Source organism: Macrotis lagotis, chromosome 4 (genome assembly GCF_037893015.1).
Source record: "Macrotis lagotis isolate mMagLag1 chromosome 4, bilby.v1.9.chrom.fasta, whole genome shotgun sequence".
NCBI classification, from domain to species: Eukaryota; Metazoa; Chordata; class Mammalia; order Peramelemorphia; family Peramelidae; genus Macrotis; species Macrotis lagotis.
The window spans coordinates 47,966,400-47,980,736 of NC_133661.1; the positions used below are offsets into that span (position 1 = coordinate 47,966,400).

Below are 14,337 nucleotides of genomic sequence, written 5' to 3' on the forward strand. Positions count from 1 at the left end.
TAGGACTCTGGGCCAGCCCTGAGGAACCTTATGAGACTGGTGGAGTCTCTCTTCCATCCTGTCTCAAAAATCTCATTTTGGAGTTTCCCTTCCCTGTTCATGGCTAGGTCTGTTTTCACTCAGGACTGCCTTACTCTGTGAGTAAGAGAAGTAGTTAGGTGATACTAATGGATTGAGTCCTAGACTTGGAGTCAGGAAGACCTGCATTTAAATCCTGCCTTGGACACTTACAAGCTGTATGACTTTTTGCAAATTATTGAATTTCCTGCAGCCTTAGTTTCTTCCTCTGCAAAATGGGGGATTAAAAATGGCAACTACTTCACAGGATTGTTGTGCGAATCTAATGGAAAAATACAAGTAAGGTGCTTTGTACACTTTAAAGTGCTATATAAATATTGGTGGTTATCATTTTTTATTATTGTCACAGGCTTTCTCTCGTTTCCAACTATATAAAAAGTGACTCACGCTCTAGCTTATCATCTCACAGCCTTACTTTCTGTGACAGAGAACTCATATGATAGAAAGGTTTAATCTATCTTTTTTTTTTAAAAAAACATCTCTTTATTACTAGAAGAAACGTTAGTCTTATGTTTTTTGGTCAATACACTGTCAGACATCACTGAGACAGCTGAAGGATTATTCAAATTCTCATAACCACTAGAGCATGAAGCTTATGACTTGGTTCAATATTCTATGAACTGCAATAAGATCCCTGACCAGTCTTGGGAAAAGAAGATGATAATTTCACTCTGATCTTTTGCTGTTCCACTCCTCCCTATTTTGCTTTTCCAAATGCTGTTCTTTACTCTTATGGTGACCTCCAATCCCACTACATTCTCCTCTTCTCTGGAAGCCCTTGACCCTTATCTTATTGAAAATGCTGTCCTAATTCTACCAAAACTAAATTACTTGTTTAGTGCCCTACCAATCAAAATTCCAAAAAATTACTTTAATGAGTTAGAAAAAAGTTGTAAATTCATATGGAGAAATAAAAAGTCAAGAATTTCCAGGGATGCAATTTTAAAAAGTGCAAAAGAAGGTGGCTTAGTTTTACCAGATCTAAAATTATATTATAAAGCATCAGTCATCAAAACTGTCTGGTATTGGCTAAGAAATAGAGTGGTATATCAGTGGAATAGACTAGGTGCAATAGCAGGAAATGATTATAGTAATCTGCTGTTTGATAAACCCAAAGAATCCAGCTATTGGGATAAAAAGTTCTCTTTGATAAAAACTGTTGGGAAAATTGGAAGTTAGTATGGAAAAAACTTAGATTAGACCAACACCTCACACCCTTTACCAAGCTAAGATCCAAATGGATACAGGATTTAGACATAAAAAAACAATACTATAAGCAAACTAGAAGATCAAGGACAGTTTACCTGTCAAATCTATGGTAAGGGGAGCAGTTTATGACCAAGGAGGAGATGGAGAACATCACTAAAAACAAACTAGGTAATTTTGATTACATTAAATTAAAAAGTTTTTGCACAGACAAAACCGCTGAAACCAAGATCAAAAGAAATGTAATAAACTGGGAAACAATTTTTACAACCAGTATTTCTGACAAGGGATTTTTTTCTAAAATATACAGAGAACTAAGTCAAATTTTCAAAAAACAAGCCATTCCCCAATTGACAAATGGTCAAAGGATATGCAAAGGCAATTTACAGATGAGGAAATCAAAGAGCTCCATAGTCATATAAAAAATTGCTCTAAATCGCTACTTATTCGAGAAATACAAATTAAAGCCCTCACCTCACACTACCTCACACCTCTCAGACTGGCCAATATGACCAGAAAGGACAATGATCAATGTTGGAAAGGATGTGGGAAATCTGGGACACTAATGCATTGTTGGTGGAGCTGTGAACTCATCCAACTTTTCTGGAGACCAATTTGGAATTATGCCCAAAGAGCAACAAAAAATGTGCATACCTTTTGATCCAGCAATACCACTACTGGGTCTATACACTAAGAAATTGTGAAAAAGGGTAAAAACATCACTTGTACAAAATTATTCATAGCAGTCCTGTTTGTAGTGGCAAAGAATTGGAAATTAAGTGAATGTCCTTCAATTGGGGAAAGGCTTAAACTGTGGTATATGTATGTCATGGAACACTATTGTTCTATTAGAAACCAGGAAGGATAGGAATTCAGGGAAGCATGAAAGGATTTGCATGAACTGAGGCTGAGAGAGATGAGCAGAATCAGAAAAACATTGTACACCCTAAGAGCAACATGGGGGTGATGTTCAACCTTCACAGACTTGCTCATTCCATCGGTGCAGAAATCAGGGACAATTGGGGCTATCTGTAATGGAGAATACCATCTGTATCCAGAGAAAGAACCATGGAATTTGAACAAATACCAAAGACTATTACCTTTAATTTAGGGGGGAAAACCGTTATCTTATTATGTAATTTTGCTATCTCTTAAGCTTTATTTTTCTTCCTTAAGGATATGATTTCTTTCTTATCACATTCAACTAAGATCAATGCATACCATGGAAACAATGTAAAGACTAACAGACTGCCTTCTGTGGGAGGTGGGGGGGAGGGAAGCAAGAATAGGGGAAAAATTGTAAAACTCAAAATAAATAAAATCTTTCTTTAGAAAAGAAAGAAAACAGGAAAGAAAATGTTGTCCTGACAAGCCTCAATCTTGAACTTTCCTCTAGTTCATTTAATGAAACTGGAGAAACATCAAAAAGACCAACCAGTCTACCAGCTCCAATAAAAATTTATGTCTCATAATCTCATAATCAAAGGTTCCTCCCTTTGGCAAAGCAATTCTTTCATTTCTCAAATTAATTCACTGTACTTCTCACGAAGATGTCTCTTCCAAATCATTCCAGTTCTCCTCAAATCTCCTATGTCTTCCCCCCCTTCCCCTCGCCCCTATCACCATCTCAGCTGAGAATCTTGCCCATCCCTGTTAAAAACACTAGAGAGCATAGGAATAAAAGGATTTTTCCTTAAAATGATAAGTAATTATCTATTTAAAACCATCAGCAAGCATTATATGCAATGGAAATAAACTAGAAGCATTCCCAATAATATCAGGGGTGAAACAAGGATGCTTGTTATCATCACCATTATTTAATATTGCAATAAGAGAAGAAAAAGAAATTAGTATATAAAAGAGGAAGAAAAACTCTCACCCTTTGCAGTTTGATGTGATGTTATACCTAGAAAATTCTAAAGAATCAACTAAAAAACTACTTGAAACAATTAACAACTATAGAAAAGTTGCAAGATATAAAATATACCCACATAAATCATCAGCATTTCTATATGTTACCAACAAAGCCCAGTAGCAAGAGATAGAAACAGAAATTTCATTCAAAAATAACTGTAGGGGCAGCTAGGTGGCGCACTAGATAAAGCACCAGCCCTGGAGTCAGGAGTACCTGGGTTCAAATATGATCTCAGACACTTAATAATTACCTAGCTGTGTGGCCTTGGGCAAGCCACGTAACCCCATTTGCCTTGCAAAAACCTAAAAAAAAATAACTAGATAATATAAAATATTTATGAGTTTACTTTTTAAGACAAACCCAGGAACTATATGAATACAACAAATAATAAAATCAGATCTAAAAAACTGTAAAAATATCACTTGCTCATAGGTAGGTTGAGTCGATGTATTAGAATAACAATTCTACCTAATCTACTCACCAATGAATACCATACCAGTCAAACTACCAAAAAATTATCTTATAGAATTAGAAAAAAAATAATAAAATTCATCTTGAAGAGCAAAAGATAAAAAAAATCGGGGCGGCTAGGTGGCACAGTGGATAGAGCACCGGCCTTGGAGTCAGGAATACCTGGGTTCAAATCTGACCTCAGACACTTAATAATTACCTAGCCATGTGGCCTTGGGCAAGCCATTTAACCCCATTGCCTTGAAAAATCTAAAAAAAAAAAATCAAGAAAATTAATTTTAAAAATGCAAAGGAAGGTAGTCTGGCTGCATGAGATCTAAAACTATATTATAAAGTGAAAATAATCAAAATTATTAAGTACTATATTATAAAGTGACAATAATCAAAACTATTAAGTACAATAATCAAGATTATTAAGAAATAGAGTGATGGATCATTGGAATAAGTTAATTTTACAAGACATAATAGTAAATAACCATAATAATCTACTGTTTTAAGGGAAAAATCCAAAGACTAGCTTACCAATTCTTTCATTTCTCAAATTAATTCACTATTGGACAAAAACTTCTAGGAAAATTGGAAAATAATATGGCAGAAATTAGGCATAGACCAATATTGCATACCCAATACCAACCTATATAAGGTTGAAATGAGAACATGATTTAGACATAAAGGATATTACCGTAAACCAATTAGATAAGCAAGGAATCATTTACCTCTTAGATTTATGGAGAGGAGAAGAATTTATGACCAAACAAGAAATAGAAAACATTATGAAAGGTTTTGGTACTACAAGTCAAAAACCAAAACCAATGCAACTAAGATTAGAAGAAAAGCAGAAAGTTAGAAAACAATTTTTATAGCCAGTGTTTATGATAAGGGCCTTATTTCTAAAATATATAGAGAACCAAATTGAATTTATAAGAAGACAAGTCATTCCTCAATTGATAAATGGACAAAAGATATGAACAGTCCATTTCCAGATGAAGAAATTAAAGTTGTCCATAGTCACGAAAAAATGCTCTCATTTGCTATTAGAGGATAGCAAACTAAAACTCTGAGGTTGGTTTATTCTCACACTTATCAAATTAGTTAATATGACAGACAAAGGAAATGATCAATGCTGGAGAAGATATAGGAAATTGGGATGCTAATGCACTGCTGGTGGAATTGTGAACTGATCCAATCATCACTGGAGAGCAATTTGGAACTATGACCAAAGGGTCATAAAACTGTGCATACCCTTTGATTCATCAATACCACTACTAGGTCTATTTCCCAAAGATATCATAAAAAGGGGGAAAGAGTCACATGTACAAAAATATTTAAAACATTCTTTTTGTCATGGCAAAAAACTGGAAATCGAGGAAATGCCCATCAACTGCAGAATGACTGAACAACTGTGGTAAATGAATGCAATGGAAGAGTATTGTTCTATAAAACAATGAGTGGAGGTAGATTTCAGAAAAACCTGGAAACATTTACATGAACCAATGCTGAGTGAAGTGAGCAGAATCAGAACATTGTACACTTTAAAAACAGCAATATTATGCAATGATGACCTATGATATATTTAACTCTTCTCAGCTATATAGGTGATTCAAGACAATTCCCAAAAAACTTGTGATGGAAAATGCCATCCATGTCCAGAGAAAGAACTATGGAGTCTGAACATACTATGTTTACTTTTTAATTTTTCTTCTTGAGGTTTTCCCTTTTGATCTGATTTTTCTTTCATAATATGACTAATACAGAAATATGTTTAACATGATTGTGCATGTATAGCTTATATCAGATTACTTGCTATCTTAGAGTGGGGGGAGGGAAGAGTAAGATGCACAAAACTTTACAAAAATGAATGCTGAAAACTATCTAAACTGGAAAAACAAATTAATTTTTAAAAAAAACAAAGACTGCTACACCTATAATTGTTGGATTTGGAAGTTTTGAAACCTGAATCTAGCTAAGCTTCAAATGACTGAGTTTCATTTTCAGATTTAGGTCTGATCAAGGAGAAAATGAAACTGAACACTTCAACAGGAAGATAACTTGTCATGCTTAAGGAAATTAAGATGGTGGGATACAAAGAACCAGCTCAATGACTTCATCTAGTGTTTTAGACCCTAAACTAATTGTCTCTAAGGATTCCAATTTAAAGACTTTTTGGATCCATAGGAAGAGAAATGCAAAAGATGAAAATGTATTTTTTTTAGGTTTTTTTGGTAAGGCAATGAGGTTAAGTGGCTTGTCCAAGGCCACATGGCTAGGTAATTATTAAGTGTCTGAGGCCAGATTTGAACTCAGGAACTCCTGACTCCAGGGCCGGTACTCTATCTATTACACCACCTAGCCACCCAATGAAAATGTATTTAATGGACAAGAGAGGGAAAAAATTATTTAAGGAGTCAAGACAGAGAGAAAGAAAACTATTTAGGGTCAGACTTTCATATCCAGTCAGTGCAAAGGCCTAGAGACAGATAATGGGAAATTATATATGAGGAACAGCACAAAGTCATTTTGGTTGGACTGGAGAGTATATGGTTTGGGAGTAAGGAGGTAGGTAACAAAGCCTCATAGGCCAGGTAGTAAAAATCTTTACATGCAAATAGAGGATTTTATATTTCATACTGAGTAGAGGAGCAATTGTCCAATGTGCGCTTCTCTAGAAGGAATGAATGCTAAGAGTAGAATTTCAGGAGACATGATGATGGCATGATAGCTCACATCTAAGGGTTAACTATATGGGGGGGAAGGCAAGAAGCTACTCTGGACCAGAAGCCCAGAAAAGATTTTACTGACTGTTGGGAAGACAGCTCCCCTTCCACTTCTCCATGTCCACCTTTGCCAGTTTCCTCATTGTATTTCCTTTCTCTTATTTGACTATGTGTTTATTAAGGCTTGTTTATTTAATGGAAGTTAAATACATATTCACTCTAATTCCTCAGGGAAGTTCAGGCAGTTCACCATTTAATTCCACCTGGAGTTGAGGGAGAAGTCAAGCAAAGATAAATAATCCAAGGCAAGATATGCTAAGAGGCACAGGAAGATGTGCTGGAAGTAAGAGCTATAGGAATTTTTAAAAGGGAGAAATAACTTCTGACTAGAAGACCAATGAAGGCTTCCTGGGGAAGCTGGGACTTAAGCTGGGTCTTAGAGTTTGGGAAGGATTTGGATGGGCACAGAGGAAAGGAATCTTCTCAGGAGATTTGAAATAATCCTGAAATGTTTAGGAATCAGTAAGAAAAGGGATGTGGTTGGAACAAAGGGCTCATTGGAGGCCATGGAAGGTGTCCCATACTTCTCCAGTTTTAATGGAAAATGGCGCCTTTCTTTAGGGAAATGGAAATAAAGTTTTCAGTGAGGGAGAGGAAAGGCAAAGATATTTGGAGATGCAAGAGAGAACTAGTCCTTGTTAGGGTGACTAAAGACAGAGGAAAAGGGAAAAGGGAGCCAGATAATTAAAGCTTAAAAATCAGATTTGGGAATATTCTTGAAGAGGAGAGAAAGTCCAATGTGCTGAGGAGGAAAAAGCAGTTGGTCCATCAGAGAGCCACAGAAGCCATCAGCTGGGAGAGAAAGAAGAAAAAGAAAAAAGCAAAGAGAAGAGAAGGAGAAGATTGTGATTGTTTGCTCAGGTGTACTAAAGGATGCTATTTGGGGACAAAGTGAAAACAATAGAGTGATCCTTTTCAGGGGCATGTAATAGAGCATCTCCCAAAACTTATAAAAAAGAGATAACTACCCATTTCTGGTGATTTCTGAAGGCATATTCAGAAGGAACCTCACAATCATTGCCAACAACTGTGAAGTCTTAGGCAAGAAGCTGAAGACCTTGGGGGCAAAGATGGAGTTTTCTTCACTTTGTCCATTTACGAAAAGGGATGCAGAAAAGAAAAAAATCAATTTGGGAGATAAATAGATAGCTAAGAAAGTGAATCTGAGAAAGGGATTAAGATATACAATCATGGTTTAAAATATAAGAAAAACAGATGGGAGTACACCTAACAAAGGCAGGTGAAAATAAATTTTCCAGGTGGCTTGTAAAACTAATCAGGAGGACTGTATACTGAAAAGGATGGGGATTGGAGATGGGGAGGGATGGAGAAGACTGCTTAGGTCAACCCCTAAAGCTAGATATTTTAGAGAGAAATCACAGAAAAGAAAGAAAAATCCTAAGACATCCCAAGATTCATGGGAAACAAATATGTCACCCTCCTCAAAAGAAAAAACCAATGAAGCAAAACAAGTCTTAAAAGACATAACCTCAAATGTCAATATGCAGATGCCCAAAATTTAGGCAATAAATAAAAGGTAGTAGAAATTAAGAGTTGGTGGGATAAAACCCATGACTTATTCATGGCCCTAAAGAAACAGCACAGGTCGGTAAATAGGAGAAGAGAGGGAGCACTCGTTATTAACAAAACCATATTCATGAGGGGAAACCAGGATCCAGAGAAAGAAAGAATAATAGAAAATATTAGGGTAAAGGTGGAAGGAGAGAGAAAAAGTGATTTTGTCATTGCAGAATCCTACAAACCACCTGAAGAGAAAAAGTCATTAGGTGAATTTGGGAAACAGATCTCTAGGCTGACATAGGGGCCCAACCAGTATAGTAGTTACAAGAAACTTTTGAGTTTTCAGACATCACTAGAGCCTCTCTCTGACAAAAGCAGAGAAGCTAATGACTTCTTGACTTGACTCTACCAACAATTTCATCTTTCAGCAGGTGAAAGACAATCAATAAGAAAGAATGCTATTCTGAATATGATTCTCACTAAGAGGGAAGAACTGGTTACTGGATGGAAATGATAAAGGGGGGGAGAGACTTATTATTTCATTCTAGAGTGATTTAAGAAATTAGCACACAGGCTGACTCCATAAAGTAAAATGCTTTGGGGGAGTCTGTCCAAGAGGGATGGATTGGAGAATTAAATTCTAAGAAAGAAAAGGAAAGGAAAGAATTCCATCAAAAAGAAAAAAATGAGACTTTTTTTTTTAAAGAGACCCATGTGGGCCCATATGGAACTCACCAACCAACTTAGATTTGTAAAGAAAATGCACAGAAAATGGGAGCAAGGTAACAGGCAGTTCATCCTCAGATAACAGAATGAATATGATCATGGCATAGTCCCATAAAAATGGTACCAGTAATGTGAAAGCTCAGAATAAGCTGATACTGCCAAGGGAAGCTAAGGACTACAAAAAAAGGAAGTATTTCAGCTATATTGTTAGAAAGGCAGGGATCAAAGGAGAAATAGGGCCTTTAGTTGGGCTGAATTCTATGAGAAGAACTTACAACAGAAATCTTATTCTTTTTCTGTTCAAATCTTATTTTATTTCTATTTTCTTGGCAAAGGGAAAAATATACCTTTAGATGGGAAATGGAAGAACCAAAAAAGTATGAGAGGGTTGATACTTGAGATGATTAAGGAGATGATCAGAGAGTTCCTAACTACCTTTGGGAGACACTGACCCAGGACCACCCTGCAGGTATGCCCTCATCAGAAAGAATACTGTGCTTTAAGAACAAAGCAGAACTGAATTAGCTCAAAGCAAATGTGAAATGGATTAGTTTAGTATCCCCACCCCAGGTGTTCACAAGGACTATTTATGCTCAGCCTGTGGTAGAGCATTCCAAGGTAGTATTGGTCTGATCAGCCACAGTAGGACACACTGTAACTTGTCTCTAACGCAGTAATGATGTTTGGATCTTCTTAAATAATGAGGACAAGAACCAAACGATCCTTGATGAATTCAAGACACCTGGCTCAGGTGAACTACATCTTCAGGTTCTGAAAGAACAGGCAGAAGTGAGTATTGAGAAACTGGAGAAATACCATATGTTTGGGGAATGGCAAACATTCCAGTTTTCAAAGAAGGAAAGAGAAGAAAGACTAAAAATTTAGGCCACGTAACTTCACTTCAATTCCTGGGAAAATGTCTAGAATGGATAATTACCATAAGGATTGGAGAATAACTAATAAGGAAAGTAGTGGTTGCAAAGAGCCTGCATGGCTTCGCCAAGAACAAGTCATGGTAGACTAAGCTTCCTTTAATGATTAAACTGGTAGAAGCGTGGAATCCTCTTATTAAATGATTTCGTTTAAATGATTAAGCTAGTAGATGATGACAAAGTTTGCCTAAATCTTAGCAATACTTTTTGATAAATAATCTTGTTATTTCTGTGGAAAACACAGATTAGATGATAATATAATCAGATATATTCAGAGCTGAGAAAATTAAAATGATATTGTCTCCATTTTGTACTTGATTCTATTCTGTTATCACGGCCGACATTTTGTCTAACTGTCTAAGTCACACTGCTTTGTCTCTGAGTTAAGTTTAAAATTTCAGTTTCCCTATAAATCACTTATCTCTATACCACTAGCTATCCTTGACCAATTAGAGGAAATCTGTTATCTCTATACCATTAGTTATTCTTACAGGTAGACTATATCAATCAGAATTTCTTAGATGGAAGGAGGGACTGTTGCTAGCCCCAAATTGCTGTTTCCAGCCAATCATATTGTTCCCCCCCTGTCTGTGATGCTTCAGACCTTGTAACCAATCATTTTGTCTTCCCCATCTATGATGTGTTAGGCTTTGTTACCAATCATATTGTTTTCCCCATCTATGATGCTGCCTTCCAGTTTTTTCAATACTCCTCCTTTTGACTGCAAAAAATGATCTGTCTGCCCTTATTTGGGGCCTTTTTGTCTTGCTCAGAAATTAAAAACCCCTTCACTCATAATTGCCAGCCTTACTAATAAACAGAACATGCTCAGAATTTAGTACCTCAGTTTGCCTTAATTTTGATTGTTACAGAATTCATTGGAAGGTTTTAATAAGAGTGGTTATAAATGATTCACAGGCAACATGGCAGAAATCGCTAGTTGAGTATCTATGCTTGTCCCTGTGCTGCTTAATATTTCTTATCAATACCTTGAATGAAGGTATTCTTATTATATTAGCAGATGGCCCAATGATGAGAAAGAGATCATACAATGGATGTCAGAAATCAGAATTCAAAAGTAGATACCTGACAGACTAGAACATTGGGATAAATCTAAAGCTGAAATTCAATAAAGAAAAATGTAAAGTCCTCCACTTGGGGGGGGGGGTCAAAACTCAACTTCACAAAAAAAGGTGGTGGTAGGCATGCCTTGATAGCAATTGCTCTGAATGAATCATAAAGGATAAGGCAATCTTGGATTGCATCAAGAGTTCAACTACAATCTTTCTCTGGAGTGTTGTGTCCAGTTCTGGGTGGTTTGGTTTAAAAAGGATACCAGTAAGCTAGAAAACATCTCAGGAGGGCATCTAGCATAGTGAAGGGCCCTGACTCCATGTTGTATGAGGAGTTGGGCATGTATACCTTGTAAAAGAGAAGTCTCATCTTGTGAAGGAAGATGCTTGGCCCTAGAGGGGCAGATGCTCCATGAATAGCTGTCAAGTATATTCTAGTGGGGATCCGTTTTGTGGTTTTCTTGGCCATGGAGGTCCCTCCTAATCTTTAATTCTATGATTCTGAAAGGTTAGATTAAACACCAAAACAAGAAGTTAGGCTTTATCCTAAAGGTAATGAGGAGCCATTGAAAATTGAGGAGTTGCTGTAGGACAAGCCATATTTAGGAAGAAAATCTAGAAACATTAGGTTTTCCAAGTCTGCTCTGGGAAAGGGCAAGGTAGCCCAGCAAAAGAGGGTCCAAGTTTTTATTCCGCACTCACAAGTTCTGGTCCTCAATGCCTTGATCTGGGAAATGGAAATGATATTCTTTTACCATTTCCAGATTTTGACTCTTCTTTTACAAATCCCCTGAGCTTGTCTGTAACTCTTTCAAGTTCCCTTTGAAAGACTCAGTCTCCCACTTTGTAAAAGAGTAATGATAAGTGGTAAGATTAGATAAGATAGAGGAAAAGCCTTGAGGGGAGTACAAAATAACTTGTACAGACATGGGGAATGATATTGAAATTATTAGAGTTGGGGTTCGGTTCTCACAAGTTATAAGAAGAGCCAAAAAATGCAGTCTTTCCAAGGCCTTCTAGGATCCATGACTATAGCCCTACCGAGCCCCATCCTGCATAGAAAACTGGACTGGCCTGACATTACTGATTTGGAATCCAGGAATCTAATGCAACCTCCTCTTATTTTTCAGTTGAGTCAGCTCTGGTAGGGTGAAGTTAAGCAATCTGATGTCACTCAGAGGAAGACATTTCAATATAAGTAAGAACAACAGTAACAGTAATAATAGCTAGCATTTGATTGTTACACCTACTAGACAGTATTTTACTTGATCTACGTGACAGCCCTGTTGTCATTATTCCCATTTTACAGTTGAGGAAACTGAGGTCAACAGTGGTTAAGTGACTTGCCAAGGTCCTATAGTTAGGAAGCTTCTAAGGTCAGATGTGTGAACTTAGATCTTCCTAAATGAAGGTCCTCTGACTTCAGTTTCTAATATTCTTTCCTCCCCTTGCTAAATCTCACTTTAATTCAAGCTAATTCAACAATCATTTATAGCTCACTTTTTAGGTGACAAGCTCTATGTTAAAACCTGGGTATACCAAAAAAAAAAAAAAAAATCAAATCCTAAACCCCAAAAGCAAAGAGCTCAGGGAGTTAACCTGAAGGAAAACAACATAAATATAGGTAAGTAAATAGGAAATAAATTTAGGATGTGAGGAGAACCATTTCCTGGAAGAGTTGGTGCTCTAGCCAAACTGGGGGAAGTAAGGATCCCAAAGATGGAGGTGAGGGCAGAGGAGAATGATCGGAAATGGGGGAGAGCCTGTACATGGAGGAAGGAGTTGAAGCACTGGATGTTAAGAATCACAAGTTTCACTAGAGGAAGAAGAATGGAGTTCAAATTCCACCTGGGATAACAACCTGCATATCCCTGGCAGACCTCAGTCTCCTCAATTATAAAATGGGAGTTTTGGACTGGAAAACCTAGAGTTCTTTCCAGTACTGCCTCAAAAATCCCTCATAGGGCCTTCTATTCTAGAGACATATTCCTTCTAAGTCCTCCCTGGGAAATACTCTAGGAAAGACACCTGGGGATTTGTCCACGGATTTTCTAAACAAGACGGTGTCCACCCTCATAATCTGGGACAGTAATGACCAATGTGGCACTTTAAGGATACATTGTCTCATTTGAGCCTGTGATTTCAGTGTTGTATTCATTACTAGACTCATTTTACAAATGAGGAAATGGAGCTGGATAGAATAACTTTCTTGGGAAGGGGGTACAGTTATCAATGTCCACAGGCAAATGTGGCACTTTAAGGGTACATTGTCTTGGGGCGGCTAGGTGGCGCAGTGGATAAAGCACTGGCCCTGGAGTCAGGAGGACCTGAGTTCAAATTTGACCTCAGATACTTAATAATTACCTAGCTGTGTGGCCTTGGACAAGTCACTTAACCCCATTTGCCTTGCAAAAAAAATAAACTAAAAGAAGGGTATATTGTCTCATCTGAGCCTATGATTTAATTGTTACAGTTATTCCTAGACTCATTTTACAAATGAGGAAACTGAGGCAGGAGGGAGTGACTTTCCTAGGGGAAAGCTATACAGCAAATGTGGCACTTTAAGGATACATTGTCTCATTTGAGTCTATCACTTAAACGTGGCAGTTATTCCTAGACTCATTTTACAAATGAGGAAACTGAGGCAGGAGGGAGTGACTTTCCTAGGGAAAAGCTATACAGCAAATGTGGCACTTTAAGGATACATTGTCTCATCTGAGCCTATGATTTAATTGTTACAGTTATTCCTAGACTCATTTTACAAATGAGGAAACTGAGGCAGGAGGGAGTGACTTTCCTAGGGGAAAGCTATACAGCAAATGTGGCACTTTAAGGATACATTGTCTCATTTGAGTCTATCACTTAAACGTGGCAGTTATTCCTAGACTCATTTTACAAATGAGGAAACTGAGGCAGGAGGGAGTGACTTTCCTAGGGGAAAACTATACAACAAATGTGGCACTTTAAGGACAGCCTCATTTGAGTCTATGATTTAAAGGTTGCAATTATTACTAGACTCATTTTACAAACGGGGAAACTGAGGCAGGATGGAGTGACTTTCCTAGAGGGCATACAGCTACTAAGTGTCCAAAGTAGGCTCGGGGCCTAGGTTTTCCTCTGCTTAGTAGTCAAGTTAGCCCAGGTGGCAGATTTTTAGGGGCCAGGGGCCTGACTTGCCAGGGGTTGAAGGGAGACCATACATAAACCAGCCCTGCCCCGGCCTCCCTTTGCAGGGGAGCTGATATGGGTGCACACGAAGGCCCGTCCCATGCCCTCTCCCATCACTCACCCCCATCCTGCCCTCCGCTCAGCCGGTCTCGCCCCAGGAGGGTGGGGAAGAAGCCCTGCTTGGAGGCGTAGATGCCCAGACTGGATTGCTGGAAGCGGTCAAAGTCGCCCAGGGGCAGGGCCCTGTAGCCAGACCTGCTGAACATGATGCCAGGCGTCGGGGCTGCTCCCGGCCCTCCCTGATGGGCACGACCACCTGCCTCCAGCAGCCTCTGCACGGCTCACTGTTGCTAGGCAATGGGCAGGGGGCAAAGGGGGGGTGCCAACGGGCCCACACCCCACCCGGTCCCGCGAGGGTCCAGCAGGGTCTCAGCCCCCCTCCCCCCCAGTCAGGGACCAGGGAGGGGCCCCTT

The 14,337-nt window shown here is 38.3% G+C and overlaps 1 protein-coding gene across 3 annotated transcripts in view; it reads right to left on the reverse strand.

Annotated features, from left to right (window-relative positions):
• STOML1 (stomatin like 1) overlaps nt 1-14,337 on the reverse strand; it is a 35,329-nt gene extending 20,992 nt beyond the window's left edge. The window contains exon 1 of one of the 3 annotated variants that reach the window (XM_074232685.1): nt 13,986-14,337. In XM_074232685.1, the coding sequence (XP_074088786.1) occupies nt 13,986-14,130 (145 nt within the window). In that variant the 5' untranslated portion in view covers nt 14,131-14,337. The remainder of the gene's footprint in view (nt 1-13,985) is intronic. The other 2 variants (XM_074232684.1, XM_074232686.1) reach the window with 2 other exon arrangements.